This window comes from Hemitrygon akajei, chromosome 4 (assembly GCF_048418815.1).
Source record: "Hemitrygon akajei chromosome 4, sHemAka1.3, whole genome shotgun sequence".
Lineage (NCBI taxonomy): Eukaryota > Metazoa > Chordata > Chondrichthyes > Myliobatiformes > Dasyatidae > Hemitrygon > Hemitrygon akajei.
Genome location: NC_133127.1, coordinates 67610230 through 67626069, shown reverse-complemented (window position 1 = coordinate 67626069; position 15840 = coordinate 67610230). Strand labels below are relative to the sequence as shown.

Genomic DNA, 15840 nt, shown 5'->3' with positions numbered 1-15840 from the left:
TAAGTGTTGAAACTAACTTCAAGTAATTAAAGAACTGAAAGATCATTTGAACGGTCAACAGAGTTCTTCAAGATGCAGCTGCGCTTCTATTAAAAAGGAAATCAGATGATGGTTTCAACAGATTACTTGAGCTAATGTGAGATTGAACTAGACGGGTCACCTGGCCAAAAAAAAGTGGAACTTCTGAGTTAAATGCCTTCTTTTGTGCCGTATGTCTCAAGACCCACTTTAAAGCACCACTTTTGAGATGGAATGGAATACAAATCAATATACCAGACTAAAAGCTGAGCACCTATTTAAACATAAGCAGTTCGAGGATTATGTGAAATTCTACTCAGGATGCAATACACACTTAAAACACCAGGGAGAACGGGAAATCCAGAACCTTTAATACAAGATCTCATCTCGTAAAATCCCAGCCCAAAATGAAGTCCGCCTGACTCTATAGGACAATGATAATGCCTGTATTTATTTCTTTTAACATAGTGGTATATGACAAATGTGAACATAATTTAGACAGAAGGCAGGCGACAAAATGTTTATAGTCAAAGAGGGGCACTTTAAGGATCCTTGAGAAGTTAGAGTAAGAATGAGAGGGAGGAGACTGAAGAGCGAGACCTTTGTTCATTTGCCCATGATGGAAGGATTAACTTCAAGAGATGATCATGAAGTCAGAAATGGAGGAGTGTGTATACCTCAGGGTTGTACATTGAAACAACAAAGGCCAAGAGAGACAACGCTCCTTAACTGGGAATAAGTGTGGATCAGTCAGCAATACTGGTGATGGGCAAGAGAATTAGTGTGTGTTAAACTGCAAAGTTTTCAATTACTTCAACCATACAGAAGAGAACAAGGATTGCAAGAAATCAAACACAGACACTGTTTTTTTTTTAAAAAGCACTACTGCCACCTTAATCTTTTTTCTTGAATGCCTTGTAACCAAGAATAAGTTCCCACTCCTCCTGTATTTTGAATGAGCTCCCTTGTTACCAGCATTATAATATAATCATGTGTGGGGAAATTCTGACTGAAATTTACAAACCTTAATTACATGTTATATATATTTGCATACATGCCTTCCAAAACCTCCTTCAATGCTTTGTCTGATGCCTTCTGCTTCTGGGTCAATTTTGCTCTCCCAGTCCTGGATCTACGGGAAAGAGAAAACAGCTGACATTTCGCTCTGAGACCCCTCATCAGGACTGAAAAGGAAGAGGAACCGAGTCAGACTAAGAAGTTGAGGAGAGGGAACTTCTTCCCTCTTCCTTTCCGGTCCTGCTGAAGGGTCTTGTCCCGAAACAGCGACTGTACTCTTTTCCACAGATGCTGCCTAACCTGCTGAGTCCCTCGGGGGGGGGGGGGGGGGGGGGGGGAGAGGGGTGTGTGTGTGTGTGTGTGAGGAGCAAGTAGTTTCTGAGACCCAGTGGCCACACAGTGCATGACACCCCCTGGAAGTGCAGCTATTGTGTGTGTGCTCAACTATGTGCCTCACTTAATACTGAAAATATCAATTAAACGCCACCTACAGTAGGTAGCAAGAATGACTTTACAAAGAAATGTTTGCACCATGTGCTGAATTTCATAAATAACAGATAGGGGATTGAGGTAAAATCTTTATCAACATGTTAGCGGTCAGAACCATAATTAAATACATACAATGGCTCAAAATCTAAAACTGTAACAACTGAAATACAGAAACATTAAAGAAACTGAATAAATGTTAATTTCAAGAAAAATATCATGAACATCAATCAGTTTATGAAAGACAGTGCAAATTTGTGCAAGTTTTCTTGCAAGCATGTAATGATATTGTTAATCAGTTGCATTGCCCAGTGCTAACAGCCAATGAATCATGAGGAGTTCCAGGATTAAAATTTAACAAACATGAACATGCAGCTTTAATTCTTACCATATTGAAGCATGTTGTTGACATCAAGACAAAATGTACCAAACATTCATTCATGTTAGCTAAGTACAGTTTGAAATCATATCCAACTGATTCTTGTTTACAGAGCTCTCTGCAAAGTTAGACAAGGCCCCTCGCTTGTCCTGATCCAGACTAGTTGAACACAAGAACTGAAATCCAATATAGGTTGAGTATCCCTTATCTGAAATTACAAAATCTGAAAACGTCCAAAATCCGAATTATTTTTGAGCACTGAAATGAAGTCACAAATAGAAAGTTCCACAAGACACTGGGAAGGCGGAGGTCACTGCGCACCACGGACAGTTCCGAGAAGTGACCTCATAAATGTTATTTTATTTTCATTTAGTGATATAGCATGGAGAAGGCCCATCTGACCCTTCGAGCCATGTTGCCCCAGCAACCCCCAGAAAACCTAATTAACCCTAACGGGACAGTTCACAAATTTCACATGCTGGTAATAATAAACCTGACTCTGAAATAACTAACCTACCCGTACGTCTTTAGAGTGTGAGAGAAATCCAGAGGACCTGGAGAAAACCCACGCATTCCATGGAGAGGACATAGAGAATCCTTGCAGAACAGTGCCGGATTTGAACTCTGAACTCCAGAGCACTGAGCTGTAACAGCTCCACGTTAACTAGTACGGTACCGTGGCACGTACAGAACTCAAGTTAATGAGCAGTAGAAAAACAATGTATAAAGCAAAAAATGGCAATCACAATTGCTCCTTGTCAGTGTCGAGGTGAACATATGCCGCTTAACGGTACGCTGATCATGAAGCAAGTAAAGATCTATCACCATGAACTGAAAATCGAAGGTAATTGTGAATATTCAGGAGGCTGGCTGCAGTAATTGAAGTAGAGGCACAGCACAAAATTTTTAAAGCCTCTGCTAATCACAAAAAAATCTAACACCAGAACTAATCTACAATGCTGTTTGTTTTTATACCTTACATAAAACCTTAAAAGTTAGTAAAATACAATAACAGTGTATAGTAACTTTTAATCAAAACACAGCATCAAAGCTGGAGACTGAGATCCTGCCGTTGTTTGTTGTTGTTCAACAGCTGATGGAGGTATTCTCCTGATGCTTCCGTTACACTGCACACATTCTATTCATGGCATGTAATAATCTGTACTGTTAGGTGTGATGAACATGTGTAAGACAAAGATTGCTTACTGGTAGCACGTAACTTCAGAGTCGGGAATGGTGGCTATCCCAAGTTATCTTATTATATATTCCAAAATCTAAAATTCTTTTGTCCCTAAGCATTTAAGAGATAATCAACCTGCCTTCCCGTTAATCAAGATAGGATGATAATCCTATCAATGGCTTGGGCAGAAAAATCTTCTAATTTAATTTGTTCCTGACTCTCTCCAAAGTTTAAATCAACATGCCAACACATCATTCAGATCAGCCTATTTCACCACAGTCTCAGCTCACACAAGAACCATACAGACAGAAATGTATCCAACCAATAAAACCAAGATAATTTTGAACCCCCAATCTCAAAGGAAAATTCTAGAATTTTACATAACCAACCTCTGGCTTCCTTCACATAACTTATACAACTATAAGGAGGACTAGCAACAGATAATATCAAGAGTGGCTTCAAGAAGACATCAGCATATTTTTAAAATGAACCTAGTTGCAGCATTAATCGTGTGATAATCAGAACTCCTACATAAATGACCTTTCCACTTAGCTGTTCTCAGAAATTACATTTGCCACTTGTAGTTAATCAACTTAAAAGTGAGAAACTGAAAGAAGTCCACATTTCTATATTCACCTACTGTAAGAGAAAGAGCAATACTCCTTTACAATATTAAAAGTGAAACGACAGCAAAGAAAAAAAATCACTGGTTGAGCTGTCAGACCACCATAAGCATTAACATTAATGCTAACAGCAGTGTCAGTGGAAAACTGCTGACACCAACATTTCAAGGAACTAGCATATAACACATCAGACTGAAACCAGATGTGCATTTACATCCGAGAGATGTTCCTTTTGTAAATTTTACTTTTCCTCTTCAGTACTTCCTCCTACTTTTGCCACCTCATGATTTTCCAGTCACTATGGGGACTTGGGGGGAAAAAAATCAGTGCTGTCCTCAGCTTCACCAATAAGAGTCCAATCCTCAAAGTGCAGAATGCTTCAGATGCTGAAGATGTGAAACAGCAAGCACAAATGCTCGAGAAATACAGATTAGTCATTATATTAACATTTTATGCTCGCTTTGAAAGGGAGAATAAAATTACAGCTGTGAGGATCCCACAGCTAAGATAGACTGGCAAATGATACTTAAAGGGTTGACGGTGGATATGCAATGGCAAGCATTTAAAGATCACATGGATGAACTACAATAATTGTTCATCCCAGTTTGGCAAAAGAATAAACCAGGGAAGGTAGTGCACCCGTGGCTGACAAGGGAAGTTAGGGATAGTATCAAGTCCAAAGAAGAAACATATAAATTAGCCAAAAAAAAGCGGCACATCTGAGGACTGGGAGAAATTCAGAGACCAGCAGAGGAGGACAAAGGGCTTAATTCGGAAAGGGGAAAAAAGATTATGAGAGAAAGCTGACAGGGAACATAAAAACTGACTGTAAAAGCTTTTATAGATACGTGAAAAGAAAAAGATTGGTGAAGACAAATGTACCGTAGATTCCGGACTACAGAGCGCACCTGATTAAAAGCCGCTGGCTCTAATTTTAGAAATAAAATCAATTTTTTAATTGTAAAGGCCGCACCGGATTTTCGGCCGCAGGTGTCCCACGTTGTAATATGAGATATTTACACAGAAAGATATTACACGTGAGGATTTTTTAACTTTTAATTAAATCCATATGGTAACAAAAACAAATACATATTGCAAATGCTTTTTTTCGAACCGTGCCCGTAACGCGGCTACTTTTAAATATACGTTGCGTATACTTCTTTACTGAACAACATTCCAATATCTCCTAACGACTGGTAAAAAATATATATACTGCAGCCTACCAGGAAAAGTTATTGATCGCCTTTAACTTAAAAGCAGCATTTCGCTCGGGTCTAATGCCGCTCCGCCGCTCGACCCCCTCCTTTCTGTTTATCGCAAACGGCATTTTTCCCACAAGACACCGCAAAACCGGGTGTGACGTCATAGCATCCCGCGATGTAGTACAGAAAACAAATATAGTTAAAACTCTTCTAACTTTAACTAGAAAATGAATTACTAAGCGAAAATATTATAAACTAAATAACTGCCATAAGGCAGCACAATGCTTCGAGTGTTTTCCATGTTGATGAGGGTGAGTACAAATGACTGATTTACAATAATTTAATTGTGAAAGTGCGCTTGATTTATCGTACAATTTCATTGGACCTCTGTGAACTACTCATCAATTTTATTGGTCTACTGTTATGAGGCAAAATGTTTACGAGGCGGCATGAAAAAAATCATGTATTAGCCGCTCCGGATTAAAGGCCACAAAGTTCAAAGCTGTTCAAAATGTGGGAAAAAAGTAGCGGCTTAAAATCCGGAATCTACGGTAGGTCCTTTAACAGTCGGAAACAGGTGAATTGATCATAGGGAACAAAGACATGGCAGACCAATTGAATAACTACTTTGGTTCTGTCTTCACTAAGGAGGACATAAATAATCTTCCGGAAATAGTAAGGGACCGAGGGTCTAGTGAGATGGAGGAACTGAGGGAAATACATGTTAGTAGGGAAGTGGTGTTAGGTAAATTGAAGGGATTAAAGGCAGATAAATCCCCAGGGCCAGATGGTCTGCATCCCAGAGTGCTTAAGGAAGTAGCCCAAGAAATAGTGGATGCATTAGTGATAATTTTTCAAAACTCCATAGATTCTGGATTAGTTCCTGAGGATTGGAGGGTGGCTAATGTAACCCCACTTTTTAAAAAAGGAGGGAGCGAAAAACTGGGGAATTATATACCGGTTACTCTGACATCGGAGGTGGGGAAAATGCTAGAGTCGGTTATCAAAGATGTGATAACAGCACATTTGGAAAGAGGTGAAATCATCGAACAAAGTCAGCATGGATTTGTGAAAGGAAAATCATGTCTGACGAATCTTATAGAATTTTTTGAAGATGTAACTAGTAGAGTGGATAGGGGAAAGCCAGTGGATGTGGTATATTTAGATTGTCAAAAGGCTTCTGACAAGGTCCCACACAGGAGATTAGTGTGCAAACTTAAAGCACACGGTATTGGGAGTATGGTATTGATGTGGATAGAGAATTGGTTGGCAGACAGGAAGCAAAGAGTGGGAGTAAACGGGACCTTTTCAGAATGGCAGGCAGTGACTAGTGGGGTACCGCAAGGCTCAGTGCTGGGACCCCAGTTGTTTACAATATATATTAATGATTTAGACAAGGGAATTAAATGCAGCATCTCCAAGTTTGCGGATGACATGAAGCTGGGCGGCGGTGTTAGCTGTGAGGAGGATGCTAAGAGGATGCAGGGTGACTTGGGTAGGTTAGGTGAGTGGGCAAATTCATGGCATATGCAATTTAATGTGGATAAATGTGAGGTTATCCACTTTGGTTGCAAGAACAGGAAAACAGATTATTATCTGAACGGTGGCCGATTAGGAAAAGGGGAGATGCAACTAGACCTGGGTGTCATTGTACACCAGTCATTGAAGGTGGGCATGCAGGTACAGCAGGCGGTGAAAAAGGCAAATGGTATGTTGGCATTCATAGTAAAAGGATTTGAGTACAGGAGCAGGGAGGTTCTACTGCAGTGGTACAAGGCCTTGGTGAGACCGCACCTAGAATATTGTGTGCAGTTTTGGTCCCCTAATCTGAGGAAAGACATTCTTGCCATAGAGGGAGTACAGAGAAGGTTCACCAGATTGATTCCTGGGATGGCAGGACTTTCATATGAAGAAAGACTGGATCGACTAGGCTTATACTCACTGGAATTTAGAAGATTGAAGGGGGATCTTATTGAAACGTATAAAATTCTAAAGAGATTTGACAGGCTAGATGCAGGAAGATTGTTCCCGATGTTGAGGAAGTCCAGAACGAGGGGTCACAGTTTAAGGATAAAGGGGAAGCCGTTTAGGACCAAGATGAGGAATAACTTCTTCACACAGAGAGTGGTGAATCTGTGGAATTCTCTGCCACAGGAAACAGTTGAGGCCGGTTCATTGGCTATATTTAAGAGGAAGTTAGATATGGCCCTTGTGGCTAAAGGGATCGGGGGTATGGAGAGAAAGCAGGTACAGGGTTCTGAGTTGGATGATCAGCCATGACCATACTGAATGGCAGTGCAGGCTCGAAGGGCCGAATGGCCTACTCCTGCACCTAATTTTTATGTTTCTATCCCTGCGGCACCCAGTGACCCTGTGATCTGTCTCAGAGGCCAAAGTCATATCGTCTTCCAAGAGAGTGAACTCTCGCAGGTTGACAGGCCCCAATTGGGTATCTGGCAGGGTTCTGAAAATCTGTGCCAACCAACTGGCGGGTCAGTTCAAAGACATTTTCCAATCTCTCACTGCTACAGTCAGAAGCTGCCCCCTGCTTTGAAAGAGCAATGTTCAGACCAGTGCTCAAGAGTAGGGTGAGCTGCTTTAAGAACTACCATCCAGTCATACTCATATCTACAGTGATGGCGTGCTTTGAGGGGTTCATGATAGCTAGAATTAACTCTTGCCTCAGTAAAGATCTGGACCCAGTGCAATTTGCCTATCGCCAGAATAGGTCTACAGCACATGCAATCTTATTGGCTTTTCATATGGCCTTTGATCACCTGGACGACAGAAATACCTAATGTCATGCTGTTGTTTACTGACTACAGCTCAGCATTTAATACCATCGTTCCCACAGGTCTGAACAAAAAAGCTCCAAAATGTGGGCCTCTATACCTCCCTCCGCAAATGGATCCTCGACTTCCTGACCGAAGACCACAGTCTGTGCAGATTGGAAATAACATCACCTCACAGACAATCAACACTGGCACACCTCAAGGATGCATGCTTAGCCAACTGCTCTACTCTCCTTCTACACCCATGATTGTGGGGCTAGACGCAGCTCAAATGCTATCTGTAAATTTGCTGGCAACATAACTATAGTTGACAGAATTTCAGTGGGTGACGAGAAGGCGTTCAGGAGCAAGATACAACAGATAGTTGAATCGTGTCACAGCAACAACCTTGCACTCAACGTCAGTAAGACCAAAGAACTGATTGTGGACTTCAGAAAAGGTAAAATGAGGGAACACACACCTGTCCTCATCGAGGGATCAGAAATGGACAGATTTCTGGGTGTCAGCCTCTCTGAGGATCTATCCTGGGGCCAACATATTGATGCAATTACAAAGAAGGCATGACAGCAGCTATATTTCATTAGGAGTTTGAGGAGATTTGGTATGTTATAAGGACACTCTCAAATTTTTACAGGTGTACTGTTTAGAGCATTCTAACTGGCTGCATCACGGTCTGGTATGGGGGGGGGGGCACTGCACAGGATCAAAATAAGCTGCAGAAAGTTTTATACTCAGTCAGTTCCCCATGGGCACTAGCCTCCCAACACCCAGGACATCTTCAAGGAGCGATGCCTCAAAAAGGTGGCATCTATCATTAAGGACCTTCATCACCCAGGCAGGGCATGTCCTCTTCTCATTGTTACCATCAAGGAGGTTAGGAGGTACAGGAGTCTGAAGGCACACACTCAATGATTCAGGAATAGCTTCTTCCCCTTTGCCAACAGATTTCTGAATGGACATTGAACCCTGAACACTACTTCAGTACTTAATTTTATATATATATATATATATATATACACACACACACACACACTTCTTACTGTAATTTAGTTTGTATTATGTATTGGAATGTACTGCAGCTGACTAACAATTTCACGATATATGCCAGTGATTATAAACCTGACTCTGATTCTGACTTTAGCTACAATCTCACAATTAGCACATCTGACCATAGTCTACCAGGCTCTAATTTTTCTTTTACCTACAATTTCCATTTCCATGATCTGCAAAGAAAGTTGGTTCCTTCAATACCAGCCTCTTGAATTTCCCAATTACTTACACACATCTTTGGTGGCCAGGCCTAAAACTGTATGGGCCCCAGAAGGTTTAGCAGGGGTATCTGCTTGCTCAGTTACCCCAACTCCATTTCTCTCTCTACTCTTGTAAAGTGCCTAAAATACACTTTGAAACCAAACTTTAATTACTTTCCTAACAACTCTTAACATGACTCTGTGATAGAAATCGTCGCCTAAAATAAGTCATGGATTTTAAAACAACCCAGCAATGCAAATGTGTTAAATAACAACAGAAATTACTAGAAACACTCAGGACAGCCTTTGATCCCAGAGATATACCCTTTGTTCCACCCACTCAGCTGAAACCATCTCTGCAAATGAAAATTCATCTTTTCTCTTTCGCAGTTCTGGCGAAGGATCCTGAATAAAAAACTGTTTGCTTCTTTTATTTTACAGATGCTGCCTGACCTGCAGAGTGAAGCAACTGGCATTGCAAGAATTTGCTTCTTTGGATATACCATCCAAGCAGGGCCCTTGGTGCAGAGTGAACTGTCGCACAATTAAAGCAACTCCCAGGCACTACATGAAGATACACAGATGACACTAGACTCAAACATCACCACCTTGGCCTATAATCAGCAATCAAGATAGACAGGCCTGGCAACATCTCACAGGGGCCTCTGCACTTTGCCCGAGGTTCAGAAAATGCTTGAGATGGATTGACCATTAACTTAAGTGAACCAAATTAAATTTTCAGTTTGGAAATGTCTTGGCTCCCAGATGTTCAGACTGCACTCCTAGCCAACCTCCCATCATGCACCTGACATAAATGCAGACTCATTTAAAGCCCGCTCTCCTTGTCTAAAACTTTAGGTTGCTTTTTTTATGCACCATTTTCCAGGGATCTTAACACATGACTTCACTGCAGTACAATTTGCATGCTAGTGCCAAATGCATTTCACAACAGTGTTTAAAGCTCAAGCTTTTGCTTAGCACAAAAAAAAATATTTTGTCCAATATATTTTTGAAGGGCCAAAAAGCAATGTTAAAGATACAGTACTGGATAACTGAAAATAGCAAACCGGGAAGCATCTGAACAGAAAAATACCTCTTGATATGTATTACCAGACCTCAGTATTTCTTGCAAGTTTTAAGCTTTCACTTTTTGCTTCTTTTAGGACAGGTATAAAAAGTTTCCACAGCTCTATGCAGAGCCACGGAGTTTACCTCATTCCTTGGTCAACATTTGTGTTCGAATCAACTCCACAAACTATGTAGTAATCATTTTGTCCATCATGTTGCCCAGCAGTTTTGCGAACACGACTGGCACTAGTCCTCAAAAGTTATTCATTGCGAAAAAAGTACAGTACCTGTATTGGATATGGTAAAGTCGTTACATATGGGTTCACAGTTGGTCAGGCAGCACTCACAGAGAGGAATGAACAGTTGCTGTTTCGGGCCAAGATGGTTCATCAGGACTCTTCACAGATCTTGGCCCAAAACATCAACCGTTCCTTCCTCTCCAAAGATGCTGTCAGACCTACTGAGATCCTCCAACATTTTGTGTGTTACTCTGGATTTCCAGCATCTGCAAAATCTCATGTGTTTATATCTGGGTTCTTCTTTTCATTTGATTGCCTAATGCAAAGGAGGGCACACAATTTATTTTACATGAAAGTCACTGGCTTAAGTTCACCTCCTACAAGAAAGGCATCTAGAAACTTCAGGAAAGGACGCTCGCTTCCAGCCAGTCCAGTAGTCTGAATAACTGGAAGACTCCACTTTTAAAAGCCTTGATAGTCCAGCACAATATCAAGAAATTGTCTTCTGTAAGCAATTAAATCTATAAGGAACAGATGGGAAGAAACTTTTAAATAGCCAAGACTTACTGAAACGGAACCAGAACAAAATCTCTTTCTTAGTTATAATACTTTCCTTAAACAAAGTAAACACTTGTGGAAAATACTCCCTAAAGAAGTGTATTCTCAAACCGGCACACTTCAAAAGATGGTTGGTTTTGCTTCAAATATCTACTGAAAGCAGTTTTTTTAAATTTGCCTTTCTCGTCTTCTGTACCAATCATTTTAAATAGAAGCGGAGAAGCCACTACAAAAACCAAGAACGGTTTAAAGTCTACAACCTAAAAAATGCTTTCTAAAACTGCAGTAAATAATTAGCTCATTCACTTTGCAAGTCTGTAGACTAAAGAATGTTAAAGTTTGCGTACTTGAATTTTCGAAACCTGTTGACCTGCAATAAAACTTTTACAACGTTCCACGTGACAATCGGACTACCAACTGTCACCTACACAAACAGATCAACTGCCCAAAAAAGTGATAAAAACCTGAAGAGTTGTCGCAAACCTCAAGCATTATACTTTTCTACAGATGATTAAAGTGCATTTTAATCCTGAGATTTTGGATCCTGCAATTTATATTCCGGGATATTCTTTTCCTCAGTTTAAAAGGCCTAGCTCCCGTCATCGTTTGCAACTTAAACTTCACCTGGCAACCCATTAAAATATTTCTGACAGTGTTATCAACGAGAGAACACCTTGGAGATGAGGGAACCATGACTCTGCAAGAAGATATGCCTGGGTTTTCCACACGTAACGAGCAGCTGCATCAATCTTCCACGTCTTTTGGCATTGTACCTGCAGTAAAACATATCAACACCCATTCTCCCTCAAATATACTGAGGACAACAGCCAAGTTAATGGGTGTGTCTCTCACTGGAAACCTGATGTTTAACAGTCTGTTTAATTCAGCAAATATTCCCCAGAAAACCATTATAGTAAAGATACGTTTTTAAAGCAAATTCAGCGACTAAAATACAACAACAGTTAAGTATCAAAGCAAACGCGAGGCAACAGAGAATGTCCAACATCCAAAAGGGGTGGATTTACGAAAACCAAAACTTCATAAATTCGGCCAACGCTGGCAACTACTCAGTTGGACCGCAGTAAAACAGTTCACATAGTAACTCAGGTCCTAGTTTGCATACGAAGAAAGTTAATAATAGTAAAACACAGAGCATTTTATAGCCAGTATCCAAACATGTAAATATCCAAATGCAACATTTAATTTTCAAAAGAACTTCGATATTTTCCCACAGGATCTCAATCTTCCCGTTTTAATTTAGATATACTTAAAGTATCATATTTCGAATTGGTGTTTTTGTAAAAAAACTTACGTAACGTCTCAACTTTTTCTCCGGTGGGGACTTCCTCAACCAGCCGCTGTAGACAATATCGCCACCGCTCATCTTCTTACTCGGCTTCTAAGCGCCACAAATGAGGGCGAAAAGCAAACCAGAACAGTGCCTCAGAGAGTCCAGGAACTATGACCCAACTTCTCAGTACAGCCCAGGTACACTCGCTCCAGCGCTCGTTCTCCCTCCCTCCCTCCCTTCCTCCCTTCTCACGTTCTCTTGTCCCTGCTCAGCAATCCGCGATGAGCCAGCGTACTGGGAGTGATGATAGTGCGGAGCGGACTGAGCCCCGGTGCCCCACCGCGGCCCGACCACTCTTCCGGGGATGATTGACAGCTTCGCTCCCGCGAGCAGTCGACTCCAGACTTTCCCAACAAAGTATCCGACTCCAACCGATCCGACTGCTCCGTGACGCTCCGTGACGTTTCCCAGGAGGAGGGGAAAGGAATTATTACACGGAATTGTGGGCTCTGTAGTTTGCACACCTCAGATTTTCCTTCACTGTGATTTTTTTTATATAGAAAAAGGAGCTCGCTCTGGGGTTTACATGATCGTGAGTGAAGTGACTAGAAGGAGCCTTTCGGCTCCGTACCGCGATCCTCCATATCGAGACAATGGCACAGCCGCGCATCTGCATTCAAGACCAGAGTTCTGGAAGTTTAGGGGCAGACTTAGAAAACATTTCGAGGAATACACACGCCAACTCACGCACTCATTGGATTAGCATAGATAATGCGTTAATGTTAATGTGTCGGATTTATTCTTCAGTTTCTTACTGCTGGCTCCGCCGGTATGCAGAATCATATATTTAGATGCAATCCCAAAGGGTCAGCCCTCGATCACGTTCTGGACTACAATTCCCAGCAGCGGTGGATGGCGTTCCCTGTTTCTGGGTATTGGGGCGATCCCGTTTCACAGAACCGACCGAATGTGGGGGGAGGGTGTAACCAGCGCTGGGTTTTATATGCAATAACATAAGCTATCATCTATCCAACATGTAACAATATATTGCAGCTTTTAAAATTTGACGTGTGAAGCTGCATGGTCTAAATGTTTCCATTTTTGAAAAAATGCACAACTTTCACAGTGAAAGTTGTTTTGTTTGCTGGCATTACTGCAAGTTCGCTCTTCCACCCAGTCCAGTTGTGGGCTGTGTCATGAGAAAATCGTTAGCCTCTCTGGGAAAGGAATCCGCGGAATGCGGCACAAAAGATCGCACGAATTCCTTGCGCTTGCTGAAAGGTGAAACTCTGTGTGTGCGTGTGTAGTGGAAAGTCACAAGACGAAAGATAATCGTGAAGATGGGAGGCCTTTCTGGCTTATTCATCTAAAGGAAATAAAGCCAGTAACCCCATTCTACTGTCTCCCACCGCCCCCAATCAAACAAGTCTAAACACTTCCAAGGAGCTGGTTTATCTGGTCAGAATATGCTTACACTGACCCGGAAGGCACATCCGAAGAAAGGGATAATCGGGAACAGAACTACCGTATTTAGGGAAATGTATATGAACTAGTAACGAGAACGGTAAACTGGTTTATTTGCGGTGAAATTAATAAAAATCATCTCACCAATTCATCTCCATAGAGCGCAGTTCCTGTGTTAAAACCAAGCTAAAGCAGAAGCGCGCGTTTAATAACACTGGCACGGTCTTTTTTTAAAAACAAATGAACTGTTAAGTTCTGAATTTAACGCTGTTTAAACTCGTTGCGCTAGCTCACTTAAAATTGTAACGAGTTTGTATGAAGGTCTGTAGGATGTTCAATTTAACAAGATATGTTCTGGAATTTACTGATGACTTCATCGTGATCCTGGTGAGAACGATGTGCTGAATCAGACTATACAGGGGCGCTGATATGACATGTATTGGTACAATGAAAAAGATTGCTGAGGCATCCTTGGTTATTGGCTACCTTGACTGATCTTAGTCACGCTGCCAAGTTCAATAATTCAGTTACTCTTCCTCAAGCGACGTCAATTATATTCATCGCACAAGATAAAGTAGTTTTACTAAATTAAAGTTGTTTTAAAGCAAACTATTGAAAACTATTACAGTAAAAAATACATCAATATAAATGCCTTCAGCAAAATTTAAGAAAATAAATGTTGGCTGTTTTTCATCTCCTGGAATTATTTTGGCAATTTGCACAGTACAATTATTTGAGTGGGCTCACTTTGAATGTTTTGCAAAAAACTGACTGCTTTGCATCTTGTTGAATTTTGTGTTGGTCAAAGTAATTAGCTGCAGCCCTGGAGAATGAAGTGCTGTGCAGCTACATACACCACCATAACAAACAAGGGAAAATCTGCAGATGCTGGAAATCCAAACAGCACACACAAACTGCTGGAGGAATTCAGCAGGCCAGGCAGCATCTAGGAAAAGAGTGCAGTTGATGTTTCTGTCCGAAACGTGAACTGTAATCTTTTCCTAAATGCTGCCTGGCCTGCTGAGTTCCTCCAGCAGTTTGTGTGTGTTACACCACCATCATCCATTCCTCCACACCTCTCCATTAATCACCAAGCTTCTCAACCTGAGCCCCTGTACCTCCCTCTGCAATTTGATCCTCAGCTTCTTCACCTAGAAGCTCACAGTCATTAGGGATCAGTGATAACATCTCCTCCTCACTGACAATTAACACAGGTACACCTCAGTGATGTGCGCTTAGCCCTCTGCTCTATTTTCTCCATACCCACTAATTCGTGGCTAAACATGGCTCAAACGCCAGTTATAAGTTTGCAGATGACACCACTGTTTTGGTAAATTCTTAGGAGACGTACAAGAGTGAGATCAACTGGAAGAATGGTGTCACAGCAACAACCTCACAATCGGAATCAAGTGTATTATCCGTGACATTACAAGAACTTTGTTGCTTTGTTGCAGCAGTACAGTGCAATACATTAAAATTACTGTAAGTTACAATAACAAATATTTTAAAAAGTGTAAAAAGAGAGCAGAATAGTGGAGTATTGTTCATGGGTTCATGGACTGTTTAGAAATATGATGGCAGAGGGGAAGAAGCTGTTTCAAGTACACGGAGTTTGTGCCTGTCTCTCCTCCCTAATGGTAGTAATAAAGTCTTTGCTCCAAGGAATTGGTTATGGACTTAAGGAGAAGTTGGAAGAACACTCACTAGTCTTCATTGAGGGGACTGTGGTGGAAAAGCTGAATGGCTTTTAAGTTCCTGGTGGTTAATGTCTCTAGAGCTCTCCTGGGCCCAACACATTGATGCGATCATGAAGAAGGCTGTCAACATTTCTTCTTAATGAGGAGTTTGAGGAGATTCCATATGTTACCAAAGACCCTTGCAGCTTTCTATAGATGTGTGGATATTAGGGAGCATTCTGACTGCTTGCATTCTAAGTGGTTTGGAGCCTCCAATGCAAAGGACTGTTCAAGGTTGCAGAGGATAGTAATCTGAGTCAGCTCCATCATGGGCACAAGCCTTCCCACCATTGAGGACATCCTCAAGAGGGGGTGCCCCGAGAAGGTGGCATCTATCATTAAGGACCCTTACCATCCAGGAAATGCCCTCTTCTCATTCCTACCATCAGGGAGAAGGTTCAGAAGACCGAAAACCTACTCTCAACAACTTAGTAACAGCTTCTTCCCCTCTGCCATCACATTTCTGAACAGTTGATGGACCCATGAACACTACCTCATTATTCCTCTCTTCGCACTAGGTACTTATTTATCTTTTTA

At 41.4% G+C, this 15840-nt stretch overlaps 1 protein-coding gene across 7 annotated transcripts in view; it reads right to left on the bottom strand.

Moving 5' to 3' along the window:
• gab1 (GRB2-associated binding protein 1) overlaps positions 1 to 12723 on the bottom strand; it is a 204082-nt gene extending 191359 nt beyond the window's left edge. For 2 of the 7 annotated variants that reach the window (XM_073042773.1, XM_073042774.1), the window contains exon 1: positions 12125 to 12715. In XM_073042773.1, the coding sequence (XP_072898874.1) occupies positions 12125 to 12196 (72 nt within the window). In that variant the 5' untranslated portion in view covers positions 12197 to 12715. Of the gene's footprint in view, positions 1 to 12124 lie in introns of all 7 variants that reach the window. The other 5 variants (XM_073042779.1, XM_073042780.1, XM_073042776.1 and 2 more) reach the window with 4 other exon arrangements.
• Between the last annotated feature and the right edge of the window lie 3117 nt (positions 12724 to 15840).